The 13,617-nt window shown below is 39.4% G+C and overlaps 1 protein-coding gene across 1 annotated transcript in view; it reads left to right on the plus strand.

The window, feature by feature from the left end:
- The first annotated feature begins 216 nt into the window (after positions 1 to 216).
- The window catches only part of MMP2 (matrix metallopeptidase 2), a 45,584-nt gene continuing 32,183 nt past the window's right edge, over positions 217 to 13,617 (plus strand). Inside the window, exons 1-5 of the mRNA XM_054048758.1 lie at positions 217 to 545; positions 4,933 to 5,159; positions 7,103 to 7,251; positions 9,342 to 9,470; positions 11,588 to 11,761. Of these exons, the coding sequence (XP_053904733.1) occupies positions 393 to 545; positions 4,933 to 5,159; positions 7,103 to 7,251; positions 9,342 to 9,470; positions 11,588 to 11,761 (832 nt within the window). The 5' untranslated portion in view covers positions 217 to 392. The remainder of the gene's footprint in view (positions 546 to 4,932; positions 5,160 to 7,102; positions 7,252 to 9,341; positions 9,471 to 11,587; positions 11,762 to 13,617) is intronic.

The raw sequence follows: 13,617 nt of genomic DNA on the forward strand, positions 1-13,617 counted from the left end.
ATCTTGGGTCAGATTTTGCTCCCAGCTGCACTTGGGCAAACCTGGGGCTTGAATGTAATTAAATGAGGGTAGAATTTGGCCTTTTGTCTCTTTCAGTGTAAATCACTATATCTGCCTGTGGCTACCTTAAAATCACAGCAAATCACATCTGGTAACTGCCCTTTTTCTCATGTTTCCACTGGTTTTCAGACTTCCTCTTGTGGTAGCTCGAGACTGCGCATCTGGATGTTTTAAACATACAAAGGAATTGCTAGAGCAAGCAAAAGGGAAAACGGTGCAGAGAGTTAAAGATGTTCCGATAAGCAACTGGTGGGTGGACTGTGCAGCTAAAGTGACCGACAGTCCGTTAGGAGAAATCTCTTTGCAAAGAGGGTAACTCGAGTTCAGGCAAAATGAAGACTCACATTGTTTTTAGCTTTTTTGCCTTCATTTTTAAAGTACTCTTGCTCCAGCTATATTTTTTTCACCAAACTTTAGCTGCACCGTCACCAATCATTAAGTTTCCTGGAGACAACTCTCCCAAAACAGACAAAGAACTAGCAGTGGTAAGTTTTGGTTTTTTGCTTCAGAATTATATTGTTGTTCTCCATAGCAGATGTTTCTTTCTTGTTTCAGCTGAGACTAGGAAATGACTGTAGCCTTTTCTCTCTAGAGTCTCTGGAAGGGAGAGCTTGCTAACAAGGATATCAGCTTTCAGATGTAAAAGCTAGAGCCAAATAATGTTTCCTCTCTTAACATTTTTAAAGCCAGCACTGAGTGTCTTCCCCCCCCCCCCCCTGAAGTCTGAATACATAGGAGAAAAATACTTTCATTAAATTTCTGTGACTTTCACTAAAGTGGTAAAGGGGGGGAGGGGGGAAATAGATAAATTTAAATTCAAAGTAAATAAAATGGAATAGAAAAATATAGGAAAACACTTACATAAACCTGAACTTATTGTTAGCAGTTCACACAGCTTTTCAAAATGTTGTTTTCCATGTTGTTTACTATGCATTGCATAAGCACAGCTTTAAGGGACAATTATAGCTTAAAGCTGGTTTGAGCTTCAAAGAAGATAATGACTAGTTCTAACTTTGCAGTATACTTTTCCTAAGCCAAATTCAATCTGGAACAAAGGAAAGAGTTTGGGATTTCTGAATGTGACATTAGCAACTTATGGATAGGTAGCATTTTATCCTAACCTTATTGTAACCCTGTGGACTTTCTTAAAATGATATAATGGGGAAATCCATTTTAGGGGAGATTGAGATAGATTATCCTTATTTTAGCATATAAATTATAGACATTTCTCTTCTTCAACAGTAAATCCATTTTAAGGAAGATTGAGATAGATTATCCTTATTTTAGCATGTAAATGATAGAAAGTTGGTCCCTCTTTCTTTAGAGTTGATGTGCATCTCAGGGAAACTTGCCAGGCAGAAGGGAGGTGTGGGGACAAGGGGTGGAGAATTTCCAAAAGGGGGTGGAGATGTTAGCAAAAGCAAGCAAACTGACCCAAAATAGCAATTTCCAGTCTTGGCTCTCAGAGGACAAATCACCAAAGGTTTTACTGACCTTGGCAGTATGACAATGGGTCATATATTTCTAACGGTACATCAACTGTTCTTAAATACTCTCTCCATTTTGTTAGACACAATCAGGCTTTTATTGAACAAAGGTAATCATCTCATCTGCATTTCATTCAGCAAACTGATTTATTGTATATATTCCAAGGAAAATCACAGGGTGCTTTAATGTGTAAGTTCTTCTTGGTTTCTCTTGTAGTATTCCTAGATAATACTACATGACTAGGTTTTCCTTGAGCCCTGGATCTGAAACCTTATGGCTCAGAATCAGAACCTAGATCAAAATTTTGCAGCTGGACTCTGTTTCTATGATGGCCTGAATCAAAACCCCAGAGTACCACACTTCCCTCTTGACTTTGAGAGAGGTGAATTTTGCAGCTCAGGCCAAGACATAATTTACATTACTAAATCCCCTTTCAAAAGCCTGTTCTCATAGAAAAGCTGGCTGTGTTCATTTCTCTTCAGCCCTAACTCCATTGTAGGGAAGATTGATATGGGTTATCCTGATTTATATTTTACCTTTATTGTGCCTCTGTTCTTATTGCTCAGCTACCTCCCAAACTATAGTATATGGGAACAGACGCACCCTGCCCCTTCAGACTCCCTATAAACATTTGCCCCGTACACCCTAGTTTTGAGACCGTGGCACATAGTTGAGAGTTAAGGACAGAGGCATGATCAGGATATTTACACGCCAATATGAAAATCCGGATAACCCATCCCAAGTGCTGATATGGGTAGAATGTGGTGTTGAACTATTTCACATGAAGCTAATAGGCCCCATTAACTATGCTCTGGCAGAAGGAACCTCATGGTGGCAGAACGGCATGAAGAATTTGCATAAGATTTGTTTGTTAATTTATATGCTGATACAATGATCTCCAGAACAAAAATGCCACCTCTGACTGGGGTCTCATCAAATCTTATAGCTAAGCAGGGTCAAGCCTGGTCAGTACTTGAATGAAGCACCTTCAGAGGAACCCAAGCTGTTGCACAGTTAGTATATTGCAACCTTCCTTCTGAGTCAACAGTGAACTATTTCCTTGGCACGGTGACACAGGGTGCTGGGTTGGTGGACGTGCCAGCTTTCAGATGAGGTCCAGGCCCTAACCACTTTTAGTCATTAAAAATCCCTTGCTACTTTTTACTGTTGTGGGGATGTTTGCCCTGGTATCTTTTCTAAAAACTCAACTACAATAACTGTATTCTACCTGCCATGTTTTCTGTTGGTTTAGGATGTTCTTCGCTTTTTGAATACAGCACATACCCTGCTTTCCATTCTACAATGTGTGTCAGGGATGGCTGAAATAATCCTTTTATACACACGCTCAGAACGAGCAAAGGGATTTGCAGACAACAGACTTCAACATGGAGTTCCACTGAAGTCAAGGAGTCTGTCTCTGCACAAAAGTGAAGGTTCCCCAAGGATCACTTTGTGAGATCAGGGCCATTAGTTTGTAGCTAGTTTGTCAAGGCATTTGGGATCTTTGGATGAAAGTTATGGTCTAAATAACAATTAGTCATTATTATTATTGTTACAGATGTACCCAACCAATATCCTCAATATGTATCTGAACACCATCAAACTTTGGTAGGGATATCCATTCCCAAATTGGAACATAGTACCTAATCCAAATCCCATAGCTGGTCCAGTCTCTGTTATAAGCCAGACCAATCCCCCAGATCTGAACACCTTGAGCTAGGAAGATTAGGTAGGGCTTTTGAAATCCATCTCTGGATCCAAATTTTGAAGTTAAGGCCAGGCCTCTAATTATAATTTAAATTAACAGCTTTTTTTGTGTACCCACTTCTGTTTGCTTTGCATCCTATAATAGCATGCACTGTATGTTTTAGAAATAGTTTAAAATCTTCTAAAAGCTCCGGGGGGGGGGGGGGGGGGGAGAAGGAGCATACTTTGAAAGGGGAAATGAAAGATCAAGTATTGAAACTCAGAATAGGACCGCTACACAATGTTTTATGTATTATTATTTTATGGCAGCTTCCACAATATGCTATATGCTTTCCAGACATTCAAACAAGGATGGTCTCTGCCCCAAGAAGCTCACAGTGAGACAGACAATTAAATTATGGGTTAGGGTAAGGGAAGCATAAAATAGGGATTTGTGTTTTTGGTTGGTTGGTTAGTTAATTCTATGCATATGCACATTTTGGGGAGGAAAACACATACCTTAAAAGGATAATCATAACAACAATTGCATGCCTAATACTTATGTTAAACAGAGGTATCCAGTTAATCAGCATACAGATGAATGGTAGGACCTCTTAACTGGGATGATTGCTAGGAAACAGACTGAGTATAATGCACATCAGTGATTAGACACAACAGACCACAAAAGGCATACCTCATCCATTTTAAATGGAACACCTAGTGTCTGAACATTATTTCCCGTTGTTAAAAGGAGCAAACCAGTACCTTATATGCCCTTTTGTTCTCTTCATGTTTTTTAACCGTACTAGGGTTGATGAATGCATCAAATTTATAAAAATAGAGTTGTTTCTATAGAACAATGTAAAGGAACACAGTGCGGAGGAAAAATGGGTTAGTGCTGCCCTTTGTGTTTCTTTATAATTCATCACAAAGCCTGAATGTTGTTTCTTAAAGAAAGACTACTTTGTGGCCTGTTTGTTACCATGGACATATCAGGAAGGTCAAGATTAGTCTTTCCTTGTTCTGATAGAGGACTCAGAGGAGGTTTCAGAGATGTAGATTGTGTGCTCCTCATATTTAATTGTATGGGGGGGGAACAGTAAGTGAAGCTTTAGCAGAGACATCTTTTCTTCCAACTGTTTCTCAAGTAAATTTGAGTTAAACAGATTAACAAAAAACAAACCTAAAACCCCAGTCAGTTCTAACAGTCTGAATAAAAAGCACTTTCCCTCTTAATTAATATGGTTCCATTGGTTTCTTCAATCATCCATAGACTCTTCCAGGAAAAAAAAAAAGGATAGACACAACCTGAAACTCTAAAGCATAAAACAAGCAGATGATAAAGATGATAAAGAAACCAATACAAGATGGACCCATCATTTCCTTTGTAGTTCATTTTTAATGCTTTGTGCTCTGCTTTTTATAAAGCAATTCATGAAAAAAAGACGACAATGTATTCCGAAATATTTCTAATAACTGGCACGATTGCTTAATTTAGCAGCATTTTGTGTCCCTGGAGGTCTGTGTCAACTAAGAAGATTATCTGAATGTTGGTTGTTAACATAGTAATTTTAAAAAATCCTTACAAGGTATAGACATAAAAGTTAACGTTCAGTGTCAATAATTGTAGGGATGTCTCTCCTGTTTCAGAGTTTTGAAACCTCTGTTCTCTGTGCATTTTTCCCCCCTTTTTTAAAGCAATACCTGAATACATACTATGGGTGCCCAAAAGACAACTGCAATTTATTCGTGCTGAAAGATACTTTGAAGAAAATGCAGAAATTCTTTGGGCTGCCTGAAACAGGAGATCTGGATCAAAATACTATTGAGACGATGAAGAAGCCCCGCTGTGGTAATCCAGATGTGGCCAATTATAACTTCTTTCCAAGAAAGCCAAAATGGGAAAAAAATCAGATAACATACAGGTAATGCCTTAGCAATATTGTTTTTTTCACAAACCTAGGATGCTTTGAGAATTGAAGTGCTTCAATGTGGCATTTAGAAATGGAGGAATTTTCTAGTGGCCTGAGCTCCAGACTTTGAACCAGGGATCCCCAAATTATAATCCATTTGTGTTTGGACAACCACTGGAAAATGTCTGTGAAGCCCCAAAATTTAAAGTTTAATGAACATTCATCCAAAAGTTGTGCCATAAATTCAAGGAGAGAATTGTTGTTAAAGTGCAGGAGATCTGAGTTTTATTTTGTTCTGCTGCAAACTTCCTCTGTAATTTTGGGCAAATCATTTAATCTCACCTCTGTCTGTACAATAGGGATAATAGTATTCCTGACTGCATCGGATAATTATGGGGATAAACCCAACAGTGTTCAGAAACTATGGCAATGAAGACCATAGAAGCTACTAAAACTATTCACTATTTACTATTCTTTAGTGTCTAATCTTAAAATTTTTCATCCAGTCAGTGACTAATGAGTACTAAAACAGACTAAAAGGATTAAGGAATAATGAGTAGCCAATAGTGGAAGTGAACAGTTTTCAAACAATCTGTAGGCTGAACATTTTTCACCCAAGTGTGAATATTTATGAATGACAACATGCCCTTACATATCCAGACTGGTTCATGAATAACTTGCAAAGGTAGGGGAAAGAGGGAGAAAGGATTAATATTCCTCACAAACAATTTGACCAGCTTTATTTATGACTATGAGGCATTCTGTCTAAGAAGCAGCAAATGTATTTCATAGATTGTGGTTTTAGCAACTAAGGAAAATGTGCCAAAGAATGAAGGTCCAAACCAGCTCCTGTTTAAATCAATGGCCAAACTCCCACTGACTTCAGTTGTACAAGATGATGCTCTTAATGACTGGTGAGGGGATCAGAAATTCTCGCAGATTCCTCCTAGCTGTTTTTCTATTTGTGTTCATCCTTCTTTGGTCAGGGGGTCAGAGCATCCTTCATAGTCTGAGTAGCCCAGAGAACTCTGGAGAACATTGTGGTAGATTTTTAGGCCTTCTTTTGCTGATGTGCTCCAGATGATATCATCCCACTGCAGTAATCCCAGACACAAAGCCGATCCAGTAACCACAAGAAGCCACACAGTGTTGGAAGCTTTTCTTTAGCAGGAAGATCATTGTCTGAAATGAGATCCATGAATAAGTCCCAGTCAGCATAAATCAAGATGAAGAAAGAGGTGCTCTTGTGAACTATCCCTCTATTTTATGTGCTTGTGTCTCCCCTTCTCATTCTTCTCAGTCTGTACCACGTCCCTGATGGCAGGGTTGCTGGGCATACTGGCAAGGAATTAACTATCATTTATTTGACACAAAACCAAAACATGACTAAGAACAAAAAGGTGATTTTTAAGCTTAAGGGGCAAAGTACCCATTTTTGGAACTCCAAATTGCTTCTGGTCGTTAGGAGGCTCCCAAAATTCTGATGACTCAGTGGGTGCTTGTGTAAACATATGTCTAACAGGATGATATGACTGAAAGGATCTTTAATTTCAGTGAAGCAAAATATTGTTAGGTGTGTCTCTTCCTGTATGCCAACTCTGACATACAATACATATACTTAGTTCAGAGTGCATTAAAATATAAGTAATACAGACTCTGGTCAAATTACCACTTATGTAGTATGCTGCTTCCTGCAGTGTCCTCATTCTTCAAGGAAATATCAGTAACTCTCTGGCAGATAATTACACTTCAATTAGAGAATGGCCCCAACAAAGTCTCAATATCCCTGAGTCTTGGGAATGTCCTGATCTTTTTTGCACAGTGGGCACCTCCCTTTACCAAAGGAGTTACTTTCACTGGCACTTTCAACACTTTAAACAGCAAGCTGTAACAATCAGCACATGTATGTGGTGTTTAACTTTTGAAACTGATTTTTTTCCCCTTTTACCATTAAGGATTTTAGGGTATACACCGGATTTGGACTCCGAAACAGTAGACGATGCCTTTGCCCGAGCCTTTAAAGTCTGGAGTGATGTCACACCACTGACATTTTCCCGAATTAATGATGGAGAAGCGGACATTATGATTAATTTTGGACGATGGGGTATAGTTTCTATTTTTACATATGCTCTTGGTTTTCTTCCTTCCATTAATCCTCAGTATTGGAGTGACCTACCCTCAAGCAAGCACTCCAATGAGCCTTTCTGGCAAACGATGCCCTAGTTTTCACTTGGTTTGTACAGGCTATGTCAGATTTCACAAAGGTGTGTGTGTGTGCATACACATACACCCTTAATTTATCTGTTACAAGAGAATTGCTAGGGGACAAAAAATTATTTCTGAATTTAAACTATCAGTAGTAGAACCAGGAAATATTGGGTCAGATCCTTAGCGGATGTGAATTGGCACAGGTCCACTGAAGTGAATGGAATGATATTATACTGTTAATTTATAAATCTCTGCTAGGTTTTCGAATGTCTTCAAAGGTTATTTGCAGAGGGTGGACTATTCTAATACTCCTAGACACTACAGATGAATTGGGACATGCCATCTGAACTTCACACTTAGTCTCTATTTACTTTTATGGGTTGAACTGAGGCCCTTAATCCAAACATCCTTAGCTTTTGGGAGTTCCAAAATCTAGATCTGAACAGCCAGACTTGATTCGGTTTGATTTCTTAATTTTACTTCACACAGAAAGAGCCTGGGTTTCATAAGGAACCTCTGGCATTTTAACCAACAAGCTGTAGAGGGCTATATAATTTTGAATAAATATAGTCACATGTTCAATCTTTTGGGAGATGGCATTTGGAATCAAAGGGAACAGTTCATGGAATAGCTGAGCTCTCTGAGGAGAGCTTGTTTTCTTCGCTTAAGTTAATGATGGGTCAACCTCAGAAGGATGAGAGATTCTGTGCAGTATGGATGAGCACTCAAAATTTCAGATTCTTACCAGCCCTGTTTGGTCCACAAAACTGAAGTCTCACAAAATCCAGAGCGTTCATGCTGATTTTAGTACCACTTGATTACAGTAGCCCAGAAATAGCACAAGAATTGCTTCCCCTATAGTATTTTATATTTAAGTATACAATAGAGACATGTTTCAGTTCTTTGCAATCACTGTTCACATTCCTGTGTGTCAGAGTCAAACTGATGGGGGCCCTATGCGGCATTTTTTTTTGTTCACAAGTTTTCTCAAACTGAGTCTTTACTGATGAAGAAAGACTAATGCCTGATACATGGGAATATTGGGGAGAGGAAACTTCATTAATGTCAGTGGAGTGAGGCCAGCACAAAATAGGTGCAATGGAATAGAGACTCCGGCCTATGTATTTAGGGCTTCTGTCAAATGGCAACACATCAGACCAAAAGGCTTTTAGTGATGTAATTGGAGACACTGGCAGCTTCGGTGGTCAGGTCAGTGTGGTGAGAGAGCTGTGAATAACAGGGTTATGCCCTTGCCAGCTTGCGTTACCCAAGTGTGGTGAGCTTCCAAGAAAAGCCTTCAGTGAAGTAACAGGAGAACGACTGAAAAGGCGGTTGCCCAGCAAGCGGGCTGAGACGAGGCCTGGTTGATGTGGAAGTAGGATGGGCTGAACCACAGACATCGGGATACTGAATAGGAGTCAGCTTTTCAGGGATTCACTACTGAGAAAAATGAAGCGAATTTGCTTTCCTGTGAGCAGCACTGGTAGCTTGTGCAAAGAGAAGGGGACATACAGGAAAAGATCACGAAGTACGTTGTAAATGAATAGCTTGCTGTGTAACTGATTAAAGGAGGCTGCAAAGACTGGTATGGACAGTTATATTCCTCTGAAACGATCACTTAACTACAATGTATATTTTACTGTTCCCACCAGTCAAAATCAAGAATATATCATGGATATGTAAAGCAATGTAAAGTGTGAGTTATCTCACAGAGCTTCACGAACACCAGAATCCCTTCCAAATATCCTTAGTACATATAAAGAAACATGCTGCAATACACACACTAATCCTGTGTGCTTTCGTTTTTCATGTGAAATGGTTTCCTCTCCTAGGGTCCAATCCTGAAAACCTTCCACAAGTGATGTATTCCCAGTGATGTGTTCATTTGGGAATATCCATGTGACTATCTTTACTCATGACTGTGTTTGCAGGGCTGGGCCCATTATAACTTGTAAGTGCTCCTCTTCTGTGTTCTTTCTTGTGCAGAGCATGGTGATGGATATCCATTTGATGGCAAGGATGGCCTCCTGGCTCATGCTTTTGCACCTGGGCCAGGTGTTGGAGGTGACTCCCATTTTGATGATGATGAACAGTGGACTCTGGGAGAGGGACAAGGTACCCAGACATTTTAATGTTTCAAAACATTTGAACGATAGACTGCTGTGTCTGAAATGGTGGCCAGAGATTGCACTTCTGTTACTGAAATGACTTAAATAGTAAATGCTAGAACAGAACTATGACTCTGGAAGCTGATGGTTATGCATTTTAATCATTTAAAATTCTGCTTTTATCAAAATTTTATATATTTTTTTAGAAAAAGTTACATATTTCTCCCCGGAAATTAGAATTAATTATGGACCTGATCCTGCAAACCTTTACTCATGTGAACAGAGAGAAGTGAGTAAAGGGCCCTCATGACAGAAGTGCCAGGCCATGATTTTCAAGAGTGATTAGGGATTTTGAGTGCTTCCATTTTTCGGTCCCAACCACTGAGACCTTTAAAGGGGCATCCTTTTTAGAAGGAGAGGGCTCAGTGCTTTCTGAAAACTGGACCTTTCTAAGCTGGATACCCCAAGTGATCACTTTTGAAAATGTTGCCCCATTATCTTCAGTGGGACCATTCAGATGAGTAAGGATTTGCTGGTTCATGTCATCTGTCAAAAGCTTCTGAGTTCGGAGCTCCGCGGGTTTGTGACTTGAATTGAAATATAGATCTATACCAGGGCTGAGAAAAAATGGGACTTAGAGATGTCTGCAAGTTTGTCTTTTGGAAAATTAGGGGATGTTTTCTTTATGCAAACTATTGACCAAATACTGTTTGCCTTACACCTAATGAACCAAATTCTGATCTCAATAAAATACTCATCTGAGGCAGGCCAGCATGATTTGGCCATTATTTCACCTTTTAGAAGTAAATAATACTGATGTGTATTGTCATTTTTTCTCTTTAATTTGACAAAAATAATAGTCTACTTATTATAATTCTTCGTGGCGGAAATTTAACAGGAATGGAGGCTCACAAAAGCAGAATTTAAAATTCATACTCATTTCTGTATTTCACTTCAAATTCAAAATTTCTGAAGTCATTTGTTCGTTGGAAAAATAATTGAATCCTTATATCCTGGTAGTCAAGTTCCATCTCTTTTGGCTTTTTTCAAACTTTAGCAGAAGCAATAGATTTGTGGCTGTCATTATTGGACTGAATGTTTCCCTAAAAGTAACAATGAACAGGAAACTTTTGTGTATTTGGATTTATTCTACAAATGGTCAATTTGTGATTGAGGTCTATAAAATCATGACTGGTCCCCTGTGGAACTCCTTGCCAGAGGATGTTGTGAGGGCCAAGACCATAACAGGGTTCAAAAAAGAACTAGATAAATTCATGAAGGATAGGTCCATCAGTGGCTATTACCCAGGATGGGCAGGAATGGTGTCCCTCACCTCTGTTTGCCAGAAGCTGGGAATGAGCGACAGGGCATGGATCACTTGATAATTACCTGTTCTGTTCATTCCCTCTGGGGCACCTGGCACTGGCCACTGTCAGAAGACAGTACACTGGGCTAGATGGACCCTTAGTCTGACCCAGTAGGGCTATTCTTATGTTCTTAATTAGTTCCTCATATTGAGAAATCATTAAGGGAAACTAGGTAGAATGCACTTTAAGATAAGTTACAATGCCAGTGTTGTATTCTTAAGGAAAGTTTCTATATATTACAATCGCCTGAAATAAAAACCAGGTTTGGGGATGTATGCATTAACGTATCCGCTAGCACAGCAGTAGATCTGATTCAATTCTGACTGAAAATGCCAAAATGGATTAAGAGGCATGTTAAGATTATGCTGAAACGACTTCCTGGAACCTTCGGAATTATAGTGCACATTTTAGATTATGCTATTAAAGGATCTAAATTACTAAACAAATTAACAGCTTGGGTATAAGTTTGCGTTGCTATAGCAACTACTATAATTATCTTTCTGGGCACTTCAACATGAGTAATATCCATGCTTTTCCCCCCAAAATTACTTATTATAGTTTCAGCTACAGTCATCATGCCAATTGGGAAACCAACAGAATATATTCGTTCAAAGTGTAAATGCACCTGAAATTTCTACACTAGTGTCCCTTATAACTAAAGTTTCAATCCAGAAAAGAAACAAACCTGTATGCAGACACCATAATGGACGAAAACAATTGGTGACAGGATGCACTGTTGTGTTTTCTCCCTTTACAGTTGTTAAGGTGAAGTATGGGAATGCAGATGGCGAATACTGTAAATTTCCCTTCCTATTCAATGATAAGGAATATAACAGCTGTACTGATGCAGGGCGCAATGATGGATTCCTTTGGTGCTCAACCACATACAACTTTGATTCCGATGGCAAATACGGATTCTGTCCCCATGAATGTAAGTTGAACACTTGGGTTGGAGGCTTGTCTCATGGCTGATTTTAGCCAAGAGGAGTCAACTGTAGTTATTCTGGATGTCAGGCTATCATTGTACCTTTCCACTATGAACGCTCTAAAGTATGTTGAAACTGATATAGAAACTTCAGTCCCAGGATCAAGTAGCGGTGTCAGCTCCTTTGTGTCCCTTCCCTTCCCCCTTTCAGTGCACCCAACAGAGAATCTGGGCCACTATCTTCAGCTCCTGGAATCTAATTATAGCATTGACTTCAGTGGGAGCACAGTCGGTCCTTATTAACTACATGAAAAAAATTAAAAAAGGAAATATGAGGAGGACATCAACAGAAAACACTAGCTAAACAACTGCCCACCATCTCCTTCTTGGCATCACAGAGGAAATTTGTGCTCGGGTCAGGTGAATTAAATAAAGTAGATGATCTCCTTGCTTAGTAAGAAATCCTCCTCTTTTTTCAGTCCTGCCAGTTGGCCCTCTCCAAAGAGAGGTCCACATAACAGGGGAGCAATGGAAAGGACTAGCATTTGGTTTTTGACTTCAGTGGGACCAAGATTTGGCCCAAACTGGGCATGTGGCCATTGCAAGGGCAAGCATTTGCATTTTCACGAGCAGATTAGCATTTTCCCCACACAGCACAGGTGAGCCTTGCAAGGAACTAATCTTGATTTATATAGACCAAATGTCATATGGCACATCGAGGTCAGTTGAGGAAGTCACAGGCTTTTCCACTGGATAACAGTCCCACTAAGGGGATGGTGTGATTGCAAAGAGAATGAGAACAGATAAAAGAAAGATGTTTTCATTTTGATTCCCCATGCCTAGATTTTGACTTGCTTGATATTAAATATCACCAGTATAGGACCAGCTTGAACTTGCTGCTCAGCAGGAGAAGATAGCACAAGAAGCCTCCTGCGCTTGTCCCTTGACACCCAGCAGCCAAGTACAAGCACCCTCCCCATGTTCCCTGAATCATAGCGTCAGCTTCTCCTAGAAAGACGGGGCCAGATTCAGAGAGGGGAGCGTGCTGCACTTATCTACACATTGGGGCAGCAAATCTTTTCCCCCTGAACACCATGCCGCTCCAGCAGGAATTGTAGCTCCCCCAAAAGCAACAACTGAGACCATTGTTTGTGAAACTTCACAAGGTGAAGGCAGAAAGAGTCAGTGGGCCAGAACCTCTGTACCTCCCTTGACGTCACTGAAGCTCTCTCAACTCAGAGAGCTGAGGATCAAGCCCATTGTCTTCTGTTAGAATCCAGGCCCCCTTCTCTGCAATGGAATACATTGTTCCATCCCATCACGTTACACTGAAATGCTCTGACTCCTTTACAGAATTCTGATGATGGGAAATAAATGTTATTTATGTTTTATACAATAAATGTTATATAGTTAATGGTATAATTGCAAAACGCTCGTCAGATAAGTGAGCATGCTTTTAGAATTAGGTTTTTATTGTTAACAAATACCGAATGACTCTTTTACTGAAAAAGTACTTTCAATTGCCCAGTGCAGACAGAGGAATGGCACTGAGTATTTCAGAAACCATATATTAGAACCATATTAATGGAAAAATTCTAGTGGGTTTTGAAAAGCTGAGATCATATGTAGGGTTTTTTAGTAAGCTTTTTGAATTGTGAACAGAGTGCTAGGACTTACAGATAACTTGTCTCATAATTTGGAACTTTTTTTTTGAAAGATCATATACAGATGAAATAATTTGTATAACAATTTCATTAACTCAGCAATTTTTGTACATATATGTAATGTGGTGATTGTTTTTAAAGTAACACTAATATGGTGAACATTTTTCTCTTCGCACATTTTTAATATGTGCATTGTTT

Source organism: Malaclemys terrapin, chromosome 14 (assembly GCF_027887155.1).
Source record: "Malaclemys terrapin pileata isolate rMalTer1 chromosome 14, rMalTer1.hap1, whole genome shotgun sequence".
Taxonomy (NCBI): Eukaryota; Metazoa; Chordata; order Testudines; family Emydidae; genus Malaclemys; species Malaclemys terrapin.